At 44.9% G+C, this 18,210-nt stretch overlaps 1 protein-coding gene across 2 annotated transcripts in view; it reads left to right on the top strand.

Moving 5' to 3' along the window:
* The window catches only part of LOC139559367 (CUB and sushi domain-containing protein 3-like), a 700,638-nt gene that overhangs the window by 635,078 nt on the left and 47,350 nt on the right, over window positions 1-18,210 (top strand). For both annotated transcript variants that reach the window (XM_071375335.1, XM_071375334.1), the window contains exons 56-58: window positions 1,194-1,367; window positions 15,168-15,350; window positions 17,539-17,715. In XM_071375335.1, coding sequence (XP_071231436.1) covers window positions 1,194-1,367; window positions 15,168-15,350; window positions 17,539-17,715 — 534 coding nt within the window. The remainder of the gene's footprint in view (window positions 1-1,193; window positions 1,368-15,167; window positions 15,351-17,538; window positions 17,716-18,210) is intronic.

Here is an 18,210-nt window from a genome sequence, read left to right as displayed (position 1 = left end):
TTCAACATCCTCCTCAAAACAAGCTGCATTAGACACCAGCTGTACTGGCAACCTGGCATGTCTCAACATCTACTTTATACACAGGGCTTCAAGGTTTCCTACTGGCTGTCTCAGTGTTCCAAACACAACCTGGGCCTCCTACTGGCTGAGGGGCTCCAATCAGTGCCCTCCCTCCCAATCCCAACCTTATTGAACTATGATGTGTAGCCTACTGTTTTCCCTTAAACCGTATCATACGTTAGCTCTACTAAGGCCCAATCAGTTTTGGTGTTCCTGTTGCGATGTGTTTTATAAGGGATGAAAAAACCTTCGGCAAGATGAATGAACGTTCTTTCTCCCTCCATGCCTTGTTCCCTGTTTGATCCACCCCGCTGTGACATCGACACCATGTCCAAAACGTTCCTTTCATTTAGACACGCCTTGTCCTTTCTGCTGAATTAGCATGTTAATACCGGACCTGCTCACTTTTTATAGGCCAGTAGCAGACAAAAGAGGAGAAAGTTTCAAGTAAACTTGCTGATTGTAGCACATTGTGGGGTGAATATTTGAAAAAATAATTTGATTATTTTAGCACCCTGGCCTTGATAATTTACTAAGTGAAAAATGGATCAAAGAATGATTACAAAGGATGAGGACAGTACCGTCTACTTTGGAACGTTGCCATTATGAGCTTAAGTGCTAGTACTGTATATTTATCGTGGTGAATCTCGTACACTGGTCTTATTCTATGAGCAAAGGTACTGGATATTTTGGATGGGTTTCCCGGAACCCAAAATAAACCTAGTCCTGGACGTAGAAGCACTTTTTGTAGTCCAGGACTAGGCTTAATCTGCGTCCGGGAAACTGGCCTATAGTGTGTATTCTAAGTAGTTTGTATGATACAGTATTCCCCTCAACGAGGAGAAGTAGACTAGAGCAGTGTTCCATCCATAGTCACACATCTTGTTCTAGCTATCTTTATTGCTTACATACAGTGTGTGTCTGAAATGGAACCCTATTCCCTATATAGTGCACTACCCTATAGGCCCTGGTCAAAAGTAGTGCACTGTATAGTGAATAGGGTGCCATTTGGGATGCAGACACAGTGTGTGGCCTCAATCCTCTAGAGAGTGACGACAGTACCTTCCACTACATTAGTCCTGTCAGCACTCTGAGCTGACAGCATCCATCTTGTGTGTGTCTCTCTCCTCCAGTGGTGGACTGTGGTCACCCCGGGTCCCCTCCCAACGGCCAGCTGAACGGGGATAAATTCACCTTCGGCTCTACCGTTCGCTACGCATGCATAGGGGGGCGCCAGCTGAAGGGCGAGTCGGCGCGCACCTGTCAGCTCAACGGCCACTGGAGCGCACCCATGCCCTTCTGCTCAGGTAAGTCCTTTACATACAGGGGGGGTTGTGAGTGGGTGGGGGGTGGCTGTGTCTGTGTGTTTGGGACACAGGTTGTCCAAGGTAAAAATGACTTAGTCAACTTTATGTTATGCACCATATGACAATTTCAAGGCTTGGATTTTCTGTCACGTTGACGAAGCTCAAATGATCATATCTACATTCATCAGTTTTTGTCCTTTCTTTTGATAATACCTTTTTTATACACGCATACGTACACGGCAAGAGCTATAATCGGACGGAGACAAAGCGAGAGAAGGTCATATCGAGGACTTCTAAATAATAACTGAAGAAGTATAAAGATAGCTCATAATAGTGGAGGAGGATTTAAAAGCGGTGGTGGAGCAACACATTGGTTCCAGCAGAATAGAAGAAACGAGAGGCATTGACTAACATGTGGGCAAGAGAGATCACCCTCTTCACCCTATCGTGGGTGTTGTGCCTGGAGCCCTGACGTCAACACAACCACAGCTAGCTAGAATAGCCACAACTGTCCTTTCTTCACAACACAATGTCCATCTCTCGCTTTCTCACTCTCGCTCTCTCTCTTTATCTCCTTTCCTCTTTCTCTATGCCCTTTGTACCTCTTCCTCTGCTCTTTTTCTACCCCTCTCCCTCTGTCCCTCCCCTCCCCCCCCCCCCCCCCTCTCTCTCTCTCTCTCACACAGACTTAGTTACCACGCATTCCTTCCGCCCAAGAAATAACTTCTTTCTCCTCCTCTTCTTCTTCCTATTCTTCCACTCAATATGTAAAGTACTGTAGCTAAATAGATACATTATGATGTGGTGCAATGTGCAGGGAAATCGTTATATGGCTACATTTAATTAAAGATTGCACCGACCCCATCAGGATGGGGTATGGTGGGAAAATACATTTGCAGCTAAAGTTATTTTTTTTTAGCCGTAGAAGGATGTCATTCCCTGGATAATGAGGGCCTCTTTATTTCCTCTCTTGTTGGGCCTGCATCCCAAATGGCACCCTATTACAAATGGCACCCTAGTGTAGAGCACTACTTTTAATCAGAAACCCATTGGTCAAAAGTAGTGCCCTATATAGGGAATAATATGCCATTTGGGATGCAGGCAGGGCGGTCTTTGGACAGGTAATTGATCTGTGGGAACTACTGGTTAGTTTGCTGTCCCTCTTTTATTGAGATGATATGCCATCTGCTTTTCCCTACGGCAGACTGCAAAGGAATCATCTCACCCTCATCTCTCCTGGGAGCATCGCTAGTTCTCTCGTCCTGTCTCTCTCTCTTTCTTTCTCTCTTTCTTGTCTCGTTGATTATTCCCCAAAGTGAGTCATTGGCCAAGATACAACGTTTGAGACAGTTGAAAGAGAGAAGAGAGACACAGGTATTTACCTTCAATACAGAAGATGGTTATTGAGTGAAGAAGTCAAAAATAGTTTTGAATCCAACATCACAGATCTATTTCCCTGTAGTATTTCCCTAAACCTCCCCTAGCTAACCCTGTTATTGAGTAGTGTAAAGAGTTTACCAGTGTATAAACCTCCCCTAGCTAACCCTGTTATTGAGTAGTGTGAAGGGTTTAACAGTGTGTAAACCTCCCCTATCTAACCCTGTTATTGAGTAGTGTAAAGAGTTTACCAGTGTATAAACCTCCCCTAGCTAACCCTGTTATTGAGTAGTGTGAAGGGTTTACCAGTGTGTAAACCTCCCCTAGCTAACCATGTTATTGAGTAGTGTGAAGAGTTTACCACTGTGTAAACCTCCCCTAGCTAACCCTGTTATTGAGTAGAATGAAGAGTTTACCGGTGTGTAAACCTCCCCTAGCTAACCATGTTATTGAGTAGTGTGAAGGGTTTACCAGTGTGTAAACCTCCCCTAGCTAACCATGTTATTGAGTAGTGTGAAGAGTTTACCACTGTGTAAACCTCCCCTAGCTAACCCTGTTATTGAGTAGAATGAAGAGTTTACCGGTGTGTAAACCTCCCCTAGCTAACCATGTTATTGAGTAGTGTGAAGAGTTTACCACTGTGTAAACCTCCCCTAGCTAACCCTGTTATTGAGTAGAATGAAGAGTTTACCGGTGTGTAAACCTCCCCTAGCTAACCATGTTATTGAGTAGTGTGAAGGGTTTACCAGTGTGTAAACCTCCCCTAGCTAACCATGTTATTGAGTAGTGTGAAGGGTTTACCAGTGTGTAAACCTCCCCTAGCTAACCCTGTTATTGAGTAGTGTGAAGAGTTTACCAGTGTGTAAACCTCCCCTAGTTAACCCTGTTATTGAGTAGTGTGAAGAGTTTACCAGTGTGTAAACCTCCCCTAGCTAACCATGTTATTGAGTAGTGTGAAGGGTTTACCACTGTGTAAACCTCCCCTAGCTAACCCTGTTATTGAGTAGTGTGAAGAGTTTACCAGTGTGTAAACCTCCCCTAGTTAACCCTGTTATTGAGTAGTGTGAAGGGTTTACCAGTGTGTAAACCTCCCCTAGCTAACCCTGTTATTGAGTAGTGTGAAGGGTTTCCCAGTGTGTAAACCTCCCCTAGCTAACCCTGTTATTGAGTAGTGTGAAGAGTTTACCAGTGTGTAAACCTCCCCTAGTTAACCCTGTTATTGAGTAGTGTGAAGGGTTTAACACTGTGTAAACCTCCCCTAGCTAACCATGTTATTGAGTAGTGTGAAGGGTTTACCACTGTGTAAACCTCCCCTAGCTAACCCTGTTATTGAGTAGTGTAAAGAGTTCAGCTGTGTGGACCTAAAGCTGCCTTTGCTGCTGTGAGATATAAGAACACAAGCAGACAGTCTCACCTCTTCTAACTGAGAGTGATGTGAACGTATGGGTAGGAGATAGACAGAGATAACTGTTCTATTCATATACTGTCCGTAATGTCTATACATTTATATACATATATATACTGAACAAAATATAAACGCAACATTCAACAATTTCAAAGATTTTACTGTTACAGCTCATATAAGGAAAACAGTCAGTTGAAATAAATAAATTAGGCCCTAATCTATGGTATACACATGACTGGGCAGGAGCGCGCCCCACTGGGGCGCAAGGCCCAGCCAATTAGAATGAGTTTTTCACAGAAAAGGGCTTTATTACAGACAGAAATACTTCTCAGACATAAGCCCCCCAAATGATAAAATGCTCACTAACAGGGATGTAAATAAATTTGTGCACAAAATTTGAGAGAAATAAACTTTTTGTTTCAGCTCTTGAAACATTTTCTACATTGTGGAATAATAGTGAATACATCAAAACTCTGAAAGAACACATATGGAATCATGTAGTAACCAAAAAAATCTACCAAACCAAACAAATTAAAATATATTTTATATTTGAAATTCTTAAAAGTAGCCACCCTTTGCCTTGATGACAGCTTTGCACACTCTTGGCATTTTCTCAACCAGTTTCATGAGGTAGTCACCTGGAATGCATTTCAATTAACAGGTGTACCTTGTTAAAAATTTATTTGTGGAATTTCTTTCCTTCTTAATGCGTTTGAGCCAATCAGTTGTGTTGTGACAAGGTAGGGGTGGTATACAGAAGATAGACCTATTTGGTGAAAGACCAAGTCCGTATTATTGCAAGTACAGCTTAAATAAGCAAAGAGAAATGACAGTCCATCATTACTTTAAGGCATGAAGGTCAGTCAATCAGGAAAATGTCAAGAATTTTGAACGTTTCTTCAAGTACAGTCGCAAAAACCATCAAGATGCACAGAAAATGCTAATATACTGTCATACCTTATCCATAGACTGCTTACAGGAGAAGGAAACCAGTGTCATTTTGTAATTTGTGTGAACTATTCCTTTAAACATGGTTAGTCATTTTAGTATCCATGCTAGAAAACAATTATGTTGAGATTAAGTTTACTATTTATCTTAATGCTTCATTTACTTTGTGTGAGTTTTTCTTTGGGGAAACTGACTATCAAATAAACATAAATACATTAATCTATAAAGCCCTTTATGAAGTATCAGCATTTATATGTCATGATGTTATGAATATACTTAGCTACAATTAGCTGTTTTATTTGCAGTATGATGATGACTTGAGTTTTGCATATGTTCAGTCTTCTAAATTAGGCTAAAATGACGTGTCTGTCTGTGTTTGGGGGTTTCTCTGTTTTGGGCACAAGTCGTTTTCAACACAGATGGTGCTTGCTAATCACTTGGGGTGTGGGGTGTGCTCATTGAGGGGTGGTCTGAAACACTTTGTGTTTTCCCTCCAAGCTCCTCTCTTCTTTAGGCTAATCAGTCCTGCCCTATTTCCAGTGCTCTCCTCTCCTCCGCCCCCTCTACTCCCATGTGGCTCCTCTCCTCCTCTCCAGTCCTGTCTCTATCTCTCAACTGCCAGTCTCTCTCTGATTCCTAGGTCCTGCAGACCTAGTGATCGACAGAGAGCACCTTCATGCAAACACACACACACACACACACACACACACACACACACACACACACACACACACACACACACACACACACACACACACACACACACACACACACACACACACACACACACACACACACACACACAAACTCTTTCCAATACTAAACACACACACACTCACACATGCGCACACACACACACACACACACACACACACACACACACACACACACACACACACACACACACACACACACACACACACACACACACACACACACACACACACACACACACACACACACACACACACACACACACACACACACACACACACACAGCCTCACCTGCTCTAGGTCTCTGTTCATCCATTAAACCTTCATTAAGTGTCCATGACCCATAAAATAAAAATGCAGACACCAGCTCCTCCCCATCCCACTGGACAGTGTATGGTGCCTGTTCACTTCTGAGAGCCCTGACCCAGAAAAAGACACAGCCAGGGACAGAGAAATGGAAAGCCAAGAGTTGCAAATGGGAATATTGTTCTCTCTCTCTCTTTCTCTCCCTCTCTTTCTCCTCCATCACCTCCCTGTCTCTTTCTCCCTTTTTATCTCTCTCTCTCCTTCCATTGTTCTCATTACTGATTATGATTTCTCTGAATCAGAGACCTATAGTTTGCTTTGCCGTCCAGTAAGAAGCAGGATCTTAAGCCCCGGCAAAAGAAGCCTTACTTAAAAAAAAAAAGAATTAAATTTAAAATTTAAAACAGAAGTCTTCTTTAGGGAAAAGCTTTAGATCAAATGAGGATGTGTGTGTGCTTCTATAGTGTCCAAGTGGCCTGAGAAACCGATGTGACTGCTCCCCTCCATAGATGGGCCAGAGTAAAGTGCACTACCCCCCAGTGGAGGAAATAAGTCACAGTGCACTACCCCCCAGTGGAAGAAATAAGTCACAGTGCACTACCCCCCAGTGGAAGAAATAAGTCACAGTGCACTACCCCCCAGTGGAAGAAATAAGTCACAGTGGAGGAAATAAGTCTCAGTGCACTACCCCCCAGTGGAAGAAATAAGTCACAGTGCACTACCCCCCAGTGGAAGAAATAAGTCACAGTGCACTACCACCCAGTGGAAGAAATAAGTCACAGTGCACTACCACCCAGTGGAGGAAATAAGTCACAGTGCACTACCACCCAGTGGAGGAAATAAGTCACAGTGCACTACCCCCCAGTGGAGGAAATAAGTCACAGTGCACTACCCCCCAGTGGAGGAAATAAGTCCCCTGTGCAATATATTTTCCATGGCCAAAAATATTGTTTTATCAGCTGTTTGAAGCCGATGTACAAAACCGAAAAAACTAAACTTAAGACCGGGAAGCATATAAATAGTGCACATAGAACAGATCTACTGCTTCTTAGACTTGCTTTCAATGAGAATGGCAGATCTATGCTATTTGAATTTGGTCAGGTCATCCAAAAAGTTTCATATTGCAGCTTTAAGTTGGATTTACATTATTTTGGCAAAATTTAATTAACAAATCATTGTAACCACTTGCATACATGTTTTAAAATATATTTTTGGGGTATTTTGAGGCTTTATTGAGACTGTGTTGAATATTCCTCAGCACGGGTACTTCCTGTTTGAGTTTCTGTCTATAGGAAGGGAGGAGCAAAATGGAGTTGTGATCAGATTTGCCAAAGGGAGGACGGGGGTGTCACGCCCTGGCCTTAGTTATCTTTGTTTTCTTTATTATTTTAGTTAGGTCAGGGTGTGACATGGGGGGAAGTTTGTGTGTTTTTGTCTAGTCTAGGGTGTTTGTATTGTCTAGGGGGTTTTGTAGAGTTCATGGGGTTGTGTTCAGTGTAGGTGTTTATGTAAGTCTATGGTTGCCTGGATTGGTTCTCAATTAGAGACAGCTGTCTATCGTTGTCTCTGATTGGGAGCCATATTTTAGGCAGCCATAGGCATTAGGTAGGTTGTGGGTAAATGTCTATGTTTTGATGTTAGTTGCTTGTGTCTGCACTTTCGTTTGATAGCTTCACGGTCGTTTGTTGTTTTGTCTAGTTTGTATTAGTGTTCGTGTTCGTTTCTTCTTCTATTAAAAATAAGATGTATTTATATCACGCTGCGCCTTGGTCCTCTCTTTCACCTAAAGACGATCGTGACAGGGGGAGGGCCTTGTAGGCATCCCGGAAGTTGGAGTAGCATTGGTCGAGTGTTTTAGCAGCATGAGTACTACAGTCAATGTGTTGATAGAACTTCGGTAGCGTTTTCCTCAAATTTGCTTTGTTAAAATTCTCAGCCACAATAAATGGGATATGTGGTTTCCAGTGTGCATAACATCCAGTGAAGTTCTTTGAGGGCCGTCGTGGTATCGTCTTGAGGGGTTATATACATGGCTGTGACTATAACCGAAGAGAATTCTCTTTGGAGGTAATACAGTCGGGAATTTGATTGTGAGGTATTCTAGGTCTGTGCATGTCAGAGCAAAAATCATGACATGAGGTTGAAGGAATTGTCCGTAGAGCTCCGAGACAGGAGTGTGTCGAGGCACAGATCTGGGGAAGGGTACCAAAACATTTCTGCAGCATTGAATGTCCCCAAGAACACAATAGCCTCCATCATTCTTAAATGGGAGAAGTTTGGAACTACCAAGACTCTTTGGTCAGGGAGGTGACCAAGAACCCAATGGTCACTCTGACAGAGCTAGAGAGTTCCTCTGTAGAAATGGGAGAACCTTCCTCAAGGACAACCATGCAGCACTCTACCAATCAGGCCTTTATGGTAGAGTAGCCAGGCGGAAGCCTCTCCTCAGTAAAATGCACATGACAGCCCGCTTGGAGTTTTCCAAAAATGCACCAAAAGGACTCTCAGACCATGAGTAACAAGATTCTCTGGTCTGATGAAACCAAGATTGAACTCTTTGGCCTGAATACCAAGCGTCACGTCTGCAGGAAAGCTGGCACCATCCCTACGGTGAAGCATGGTGGTGGCAGCATCATGCTTTGGGGATATTTTTCAGGGGCAGGGACTGGGCGACTAGTCAGGATCGAGGGAGAGATCCTTGATGACAACCTGTTCCAGAGCGTTCAGGACCTCCCACTGGAGCAAAGGATCAATGACAATAAGCACACAGCCAAGACAACGCAGGAGGGGCTTCAGGACAGGTCTCTGAATATCCTTGAGGGGCCCAGCCATAGCCCGGACTTGAACCCGATCGAACATCTCTGGAGAGACCTGGAAATAACTGTGCAGCGACGCTCCCATCCTACCTAACAGAGCTTGAGAGGATCTGCAGAGAAAATTGGGAGAAACTCCCCAAATACAGGTGTGCCAAGCTTGTAGCGTCATACCCAAGAAGACTCAAGGCTGTAATTGCTGCCAAAGGTGCTTCAACAAAGTACTGAGTAAAGGGTCTGAATACTTATGTAAATGTTATTTTTCAGTTTTAAATGTTGTATATATTTGCAAACATTTCTAAAAACTTTGTCATTATGGGTAGTGCTTAATTTGTAAATCGGGAGGTTCCGGAACACATAGTGGGCGAGGGGGGTCCGGTGGGCTCTGAGGTACCGAAACACATTGAGAAAAAAAGTGTCAAACACAACGTGGCAGCGCAGCAGGCAGAGTAAACAGCCAAGTAGGCTACTGTCTATGGTGCTGAAACGGACAGCACTCTCCAAGGTGCTGATTAATTCAAAGCATTTTAGAGATCAATGCAGTATGCCCATATACTTGAGTATAGCTGCGGGGCTTACACAAATCCGAATTTTTGATATTACACAAGTCTGAATTTCTTTCTATTATATTTAGATGACACTGCAGAACACCCGCCATATGCATATGCACACATACTCAGCTGTGGGGCTTACAATACCTGAATTTCATGTACTTTTCAAGACGTCAATGTAGCAGTAGAACAAATATCACAATATCGGGAATATAACTTCAAAATAAAATAGATCAATGTAGGCTACAGTACACTACACATATGAGAATATATAGGCTTCCTGCCTATGTGATAATATGAAGCACATATTCAGATTACCATCACAGTACAGAATAAGCTTGTAAATAAATAAAAAATCCTACCTTAGTTTTCAAAACCTTCCACAACGACTCTCTCTATGTCAAGTCCATTTAACTAATGAGAGTCCATATCTTGCTCAAAGTCATGAGCGGGCCTGTGGCTGTGACATTTAGTCCACTTCTAAGGCTGTTCTGGAGACTCTGGCTATTGTGTCTATTTTTCATTTTGAGTGTGAACTATAACCTGGGTGTCCTCTTTAGCCTTGTCTACAAGGCTTGCTGCCAGCAAATGCGCCATGGTTTGGGCATGTTCAAAAACCTTTTTTCTGAGAGCTCTTTGTCGTTGTTTTTTTATGTTTGAGGCATAGGATGTTAATTTACTGTACATCCCACCCACTCTTTTGCTAGTTGAATCCCTCCAGTCGTTTCTAGACCCAAGCTCCCTTCCTTTTTGCATGTTGTACAGCACAACTTTTAATTCTGTGTGACAAGCTAGGGGTTATACGTTTGCTCCTTCTTAAACTGTAAATTGCACCTGCTCCGAGCATCTTCGTTGGTGGATGCACTGCCCCCCCCCCCCACCCAGCTCCCTGTCTCCCTCTGAGTCTGACTCACTAGCAGGCCTACTAGCTAGTGGAGGTGCCGGTGGTGATGCTGAACTGGTGGGATTAGCATCGCCATCAGGAACAGTTTGCCCCTCACTCCTCTCCTCCGGCACTGACAGTTCTCTGGCTCATTCTGGGTTCGAGTCACCATCTTTCTCTGGATTTTTTAACTTGAAAAATTTCATCAAACTCGATTGCCTTTTCTTATCCATTTTTTATTTGTCTTTCCCACGATTCAAATTCAGTTGGGAGACAACTAGCCTAGGCTACGTAATGTGATTACATAGGGACCTCTTCTCTAGCTGAACACCACTACCAAGACCTGTGTCAAAATCAGTTACTTACCCCACCGGCTCTCCCCATAACCTCTATGTACAAATAAGAGAGCAGGTCTGGAATCAATGTGGCAGGATAGGATGATTACACAGAATTATCACTGTGCTTTTACATGATGGTCTTCCTGGGGGGCGGGAGAAATAACGAGGAGGCAACTTGATTTAATGCTGATCACTTTTATTAGAATGTCTACAGTGCGAACAGTGAAACAATTAATAAATTATGCCGCGAGAGGTACCGGATTCGGGCAAATAGGTGCCGGAACAAACAAATTCAAATTTGAGAGGTTCCGGATCCTGTTCCTGCACGATCCAGCTCAAATTAAGCACTAATTATGGGGTATTGTGTGTAGAAAACAATTTAATACATTTTAGAATAAGGTTGTAACGGAACAAAATGTGGGAAAAGTCAAGGGGTCTGAATCCTTTCCAAAGGCACTGTATGCTATCATGTGAAAGGGAGGCTCTGTCTTTTCCCCTGTTGGCTGACCAAGCTTTCTTTTAGAATAAAGAACATAGTTATTTTGAGAGACCAATGCATTCTAGAGAGTATTTAATTCCCCCTTTGTCTGTACTGGTGGCATAGAGCTAGCTTCTTATGAAGAGACTACAGAAGAAGTGCCCTGTTTGAGATTAGAGATCACTCAGGAAGTTCTGTGAACAATACAAAGTTACAGGCTCTTTTGTACAATAACACCAGGGAGATTACTTTTTACCTCGCCTATTCCCTTTTTCACCTCCCTCTACCCTGTTTGTGTATGGCTCAGTTGGTAGAGCAAGGCACATACAACACCATGGTTCTCTGTTCAATTCCTGGGACCACCCATACAAAAAATAATTATGCACTTTGGATAAAAGTGTCTGCTAAATGGCATATACTGTATATTCCCTTTTTTCTCCCCAGTGTGTGCATGCCTATACTCTTGTGTGAGACACGCGGGGTAGGGGGGACGGGGCCCCTCCCGGGGGCGGGGCCCCGCCCTCAACCGAGTGGTCGGTTGAGGGCCTGTGTTGTGTTTGTCTCTGCTCGCTGTCTAGAGCTGAAGCTGTGCATCACTGTGTGTGACAGCCAGCCCTCTCCCTCTCTCCATCTCTATCTCTCTCTCTCCGTTTCTCCCTTTCTCCATCTCTCTCTATCTCTCTTCTTCTTCCTACCCTCTCTCTCTCCCCCCCTCTCCCTCCTCTCCCTCTCCTGTCCATCGCTCCCTCTCCCTACCCCGTCCATCTCCATCTCTGTGTCTGGTGGTTAGGTGGGTCTCAGCGCTGCCTTTGTAGATGAGTACCACAGCCCCGCTGGAACAGCTAATACAGCAATACCCTCCCCTTGTCCTTGGAGCCTCAGCCCAGCCTAGCTTGGTCAGCACATTCTCCCTGACGGAGCACACTCCTGGGAACCTGAACCCGTTCCCCACCCCCACCTCGGCCAGCCAGCCAGAGTCGCTCGCTGCCAGGGGGATAACGGAGGAAATGGAGCATGGCACACATGCATACGTCCAGCAGCTACATACACATACTGTTCTGTAGGGGCACACACACCCACACACACACACACACACACACACACACACACACACACACACACACACACACACACACACACACACACACACACACACACACACACACACACACACACACACACACACACACACACACAGACACACACACGGGTTCTCACTCAAACAGAAAGTAAAAATGGCATTCAAGCAGACATGTCCACCCATACACATACACATTTGTATGCACAAAAACTTGGCAAACACAAGCCCACACAAACACACACCCATCAAGACTCTCACACACCTTACCTTGAAGCCACCACACAGTGTCATATCCTATCATATCTGTCCCGAGGGCTGTATTCAGTCACACTGAAATAAGGGCAGTAAAAAGGATTTATCAGTTCCATGTGTCTCCAGCAGACTGTACCTTATGACATACATGCCTGAAAAGCTACATCTATCCCCTTATAAAGTGTACACTATTTGTGCCCACCCCCCTAATGTCCTGCTACAGTACTGTGTGTGTGTGTGTGTGTGTGTGTGTGTGTGTGTGTGTGTGTGTGTGTGTGTGTGTGTGTGTGTGTGTGTGTGTGTGTGTGTGTGTGTGTGTGTGTGTGTGTGTGTGTGTGTGTGTGTGTGTGTGTGTGTGTGTGTGTGTCAGCTGCACTGAAGCCTGGGATCACAGTCAGTCTGCTGCTACATTAGATTTGACCAAGGGGAGTCAAGTGTACTAAAGTAGCTAACATTGTTAATAAATTATTACTTATTTATGGAACGAACAATGAGGTCCACACTGGGATGCTTTGGTTATGCACACAGGGAACGTTGGGTATTTGTCTGGACAAGACAGAAATAGATATCATAAATATATTTATGGATGGATATATTATTATTAAAAATCTTTTTCTCACTTGTACTTAATTTTTTATAACAATTTGTTGTTAATCTCATATGGATACCAATTACACTTTGTCTAAGTTCTCTCAACCCTTGACTTTCCAATATATTGTGTTGCATCAGAGACAGATGTATCTGTTACTGATGAGACATAAGTATCTCAATGTACTTGAGCCATTTGACAGAGATACCATTACGTCTGAATGAGTGTTTGGAGTGGACAGTCCTGTATTGTCTCCCAGTCTCCTCTAACAGCTCTGATTACTGTCTTGGACATACTCACACACACGAACACACACACACAAACACGAACACCCACACACAAACTAGCACACACACAAACACACACAGTCCCCTATCTCCTAGGTGGTCATTTCCACATCAGCAGTGTTGACTTCTGTGTTTGTTTGTGTCTGTATCTGTGATGGATGTGTGACTGGTTCAAGGGAGGAGCAAGGCTACCATAGTCCATCTCAAATGGCACCCTATTCCCTATGTAGTGCACTAAATGTTACCAAATTTAAAATAAAATAAAAGTAGTGCACTGGCTACCAGACTAGGAGCTGCGGTGCATTTGGAAAGTATTCAGACCCCTTGACTTTTTCCAAATTTTGTTACATTACAGCCTTATTCTAACATGGATTAAATAAATAAAAATCCTCATCAATCTACACACAATACTCCATAATGACAAAGGGAAAACAGGTTTTTAGACATTTTTGCTAATTTATTAAAAACAGAAATACCTTATTTACGTAAGTATTCAGACCCTTTGCTATGAGACTCGAAATGGAACTCAGGTGCATCATGTTTCCATTGATCATCCTTGAGATGTTTCTACAACTTGATTGGAGTACACCTGTGGTAAATTCAATTGATTGGACATGCACATGACAGCCTGCTTGGAGTTTGCCAAAAGGCACCTAAAGGACTCTCAGACCATGAGAAACAAGATTCTCTGGTCTGATGACACCAAAATTGAACTCTTTGGCCTGAATGCCAAGTGTCATGTCTGGAGGAAACCTGGTACCATCCCTATGGTGAAGCATGGTGGTGGCAGCATGTTTTTCAGCATCATGGACTGGGAGACTAGTCAGGATCGATGGAAAGATGAATGGAGCAAAGTACAGCAAGATCCTTGATGAAAACCTGCTCCAGAGCGCTCGGGACCTCAGACTGGGGTTAAGGTTCACCAACGACCCTAAGCACACAGCCAAGACAACGCAGGAATATCCTTGAGGAAAAAGTGGAAAAGTCAAGGGGTCTGAATACTTTCTGAATTCACTGTATGTCGACAGAGGGGGAGGGGATGTATTGCAGCTTCCTGAATCAGTCAGGAATATTAATTTCCCTTGAGAAGGTTATCGGTGTGAGAGGGGAATCGGTGTGAGAGGGGAGAGGGGAATCGTGTGAGAGGGGAATCGTGTGAGAGGGGAATCGTGTGAGAGGGGAATCGTGTGAGAGGGGAATCGTGTGAGAGGGGAATCGTCTGAGAGGGGAATCGGTGTGAGAGGGGAATTGGTGTGAGAGGAATCATGTGAGAGGGGAATTAGTGTGAGAGGGGAATCGGTGTGAGAGGGGAATTGGTGTGAGAGCAATCATGTGAGAGGGGAATTAGTGTGAGAGGGGAATTGGTGTGATAGGGGAATCGTGTGAGAGGGGAATCGGTGTGAGAAGGGAATCAGTGTCTATTGGCGGTTTTCTGTGAGTTTACACCCAGAATAAATACAGTGAAGGAGGGACAGAGGGAAGGGAAAGGGAAAGGGCAGAAGGGACAGAGTGGAGTCGGGTGCCTTCGCTGGTTTGAATGAAAAAATGGGTTGTGGTTTGTTTCCATGGCCTTTGGAACATGTGATTGTGAACGAAACAAAAAACTCTTTCTATGTTTTTGCTTTTCCCTGTGTGTGTGTGTGTGTGTGTGTGCGTGTGCGTGTGCGTGTGCGTGTGCGTGTGCGTGTGCGCGTGCGTGCGTGCGTGCGTGCGTGTGTGTGTGTGCGCGGGCGTGCGTGCGCGTCTGTGTGTGTCTGTGCATGTGTGTGCCTGTGCAGGTGACTCCCAGGGGACGTGTGGGGACCCAGGCACCCCGTCACAGGGCAGCAGGGAGGAGAGTGACTTCAGGATCCGCAGTAAAGTCCAGTTCAGATGCTCTGAGGGTTATGAGCTGATTGGTTCTGCTGAGAGGATGTGCTTTCCCAACGGCACCTGGTCTGGAACACAGCCCTTCTGCAAACGTGAGACAACACACACACACCTATTACACACACACACACACACACACACACACACACACACACACTTTCCATCCCCCCCAACCTCTAAGGTCCTTTGAGTCCAACATGTGGTTGTACCATTCCATTTCCAGCCAACGTATCTCTGAGAGCTAGAAAACCCAGCAACACACTGTGCTGTGCTTTATCACCCACTCCCCAGCCTCTTCCACTTCCAGCCACCTTCGGCTGTGCACCTCCAGCCTAGAGCTAATTGAATGTGGCAGTGTAGCGGTCTGTGTCCCACGACATCTCAACACCACAACAGCACTATAGCCTGCTGGAGCCACCTCTCGCTGCAGGAGCTCCTAGAGCTACCATCACATTACACCCTGAATAAGATGAGATGGGACAAGCCATCACAACAGGAGCACAGAGGAACATTACCTCCCTCCTTGTTTGCTGAGGGAAGCATGTAGCTAGTCAACTGTCCACTCTGCTCTGCTCCCCAAACCTCATCTTCATCCCAAATAGCACCCTGCTCCCTATGTGGTGCACAACCCACAGGAATCCAGTCAAAAGAAGTGCACTATTTAGGTAATAGGGGTTCCATTTGGGACAGCTCTCCACACCGCTTTACAACACCCTGCTTCCCAGCACCAAGCCAGTACTAATGGTGTGGTTTTCTCTTCCCCTTTTCCTCTCTTCCTCTGCTCCCTCCGACCTCCCACTGTGTGAAAACACTGCTTTAGAAACACCCCTCCGTTGCGCAGGAATCATTTCTGAAAGGTGGGAATTGGCAACAGGGAGCTTGGACTGAGATTTAATTGAAGAGGTGTACTCAAACGTGTCTCTACTTACCGAACGACTGAGAAACGTTGCAGTCAGGCACCCAGAGACAAATGGCCCAGGTGTCAGACACCCAGGGACAATTGCCCAGGTGTCAGCCAGGCACCCAGAGACAACCCCAAATGCTTTGTGTGGCTCTCTCTCTCTGTCTGCAGAGGAGAACACGCCTTCCTCCTCAGGCTCCTCTGAACCACCATATTCATCTCCTCTCCAACGTGACAGGATAGCGTTAGTGTCATCTCGAAACGACGGCTTGTCCTCCATGTTCCCTCTGAGCCACTACAGCTCTGCAGTTAAATAGATTTACAGATTGTTAACTTCTCAGCCCCTGAAGGCCCTGCCAGCCAGTTCCTCCACAAGGCTGACTGGGTACCTCTCTCTTTCTCCATTGCACGCTCTCTCTTTCTCGCTCCCTTTTCTCTTTCTCTATCTGAATCTAGCTTTCTTGTTCTCTCGCTCTCTCTCGCGCGCGCGCTTTCTCTCTCATTCTCTCTCTATTTCTATCTCTTTCTCTGCCTCTCTCTTGCTTTCTCTCTCTCATTGTCTCAAATTTTTCCCTTCTCGGCTTGTATCTATACTTATTCCATTTGAAATCCATCATGGAGTCTGTTATACGTCCCTTTCTCTGTGAAAGACTGATATTTCACATTTCACTCAGCCCAACCCACCCTCAATGCCACCCTTATTCCCTCAATAGTAGTGCACAACCCCTAACTCATGACTTAATGATGTTTCTTTGACAGTGGCAATGTGGATTTATTTTATATTCTCACTAAGTACCTCACATATGGAAACATGGTCAAATGTTTCAGGGACACAATCATGGTAAATTGCTTGTTGATTTCCCTTAGCCTCCTTCCATAGCTCTTGTAATCCCACTCTGGACATTGCATAAGTCATATCCACGAGGATCCCTCCAACAATGGCTACCCTACCATTCCACTCTTATCTAGATGCTAGTCGTTTCTCTCAACTCGTTTGTAAACAGCTTTCAAGTACGTATTTCCAGGAAAATGACTGTTATTTGGTTAGACCGAGTGGATGCTATGGGGTTTGAATGCCGGAGTAGGGAAAGGGGCAGTGATTATTTCATGGCAGGAACAAATACTGTACTTAGCATTGACACACAGTATCAGTCCATATGAATTCAAACTTTATTTAAAGTGCATTTAAATCACCAAAAACATTTTGCAGTCTTTATCAGAGATGATTCCATACCGTAGATGCTCAAATCTAACCAATATACAGTATATATTGTAATATATGTACAGTGCACAATGTGATGGAACAACTTCATATGTATTTTGAATTATCACATAAATCCAATCATTCAATCGAACTCTATCTGCATCTCTCTCTCCAGCGGTGCAGTGTGGGAACCCAGGGAGCCCCAGTAACGGCCGTGTGTACAGGCTGGACGGCACTACCTACTCTCACTCGGTCACCTACTCCTGTATGGACGGCTACCTGCTGACCGGCTCCACCACCCGCCAGTGTCTGGCCAATGCCACTTGGTCTGGCACTGCCCCCAACTGCACCAGTAAGTCCTCATAAACCTACCTCACTGCCCCCAACTGCACCAGTAAGTCCTCATAAACCCACCTCACTGCCCCCAACTGCACCAGTAAGTCCTCATAAACCCACCTCACTGCCCCCAACTGCACCAGTAAGTCCTCATAAACCCACCTCACTGCCCCCAACTGCACCAATAAGTCCTCATAAACCCACCTCACTGCTCCCAGCTGCACAAATAAGTCCTCATAAATCCACCTCATAAACCCACCTCACTGCCCCCCAACTGCACCAATAAGTCCTCATAAATCCACCTCATAAACCCACCTCACTGCCCCCCAACTACACCAATAAGTCCTCATAAACCCACCTCACTGCCCCCAACTGCACCAGTAAGTCCTCATAAACCCACCTCACTGCCCCCCAACTGCACCAATAAGTTCTCATAAACCCACCTCACTGCCCCCAACTGCACCAATAAGTCCCCATAAATCCACCTCATAAACCCACCTCACTGCCCCCC

The sequence above is a fragment of the Salvelinus alpinus genome, chromosome 29 (assembly GCF_045679555.1).
Source record: "Salvelinus alpinus chromosome 29, SLU_Salpinus.1, whole genome shotgun sequence".
Classification (NCBI taxonomy): Eukaryota; Metazoa; Chordata; class Actinopteri; order Salmoniformes; family Salmonidae; genus Salvelinus; species Salvelinus alpinus.
The sequence above is the reverse complement of the archived record's forward strand: the minus strand, read 5'-3'. Positions and strand labels throughout refer to the sequence as shown.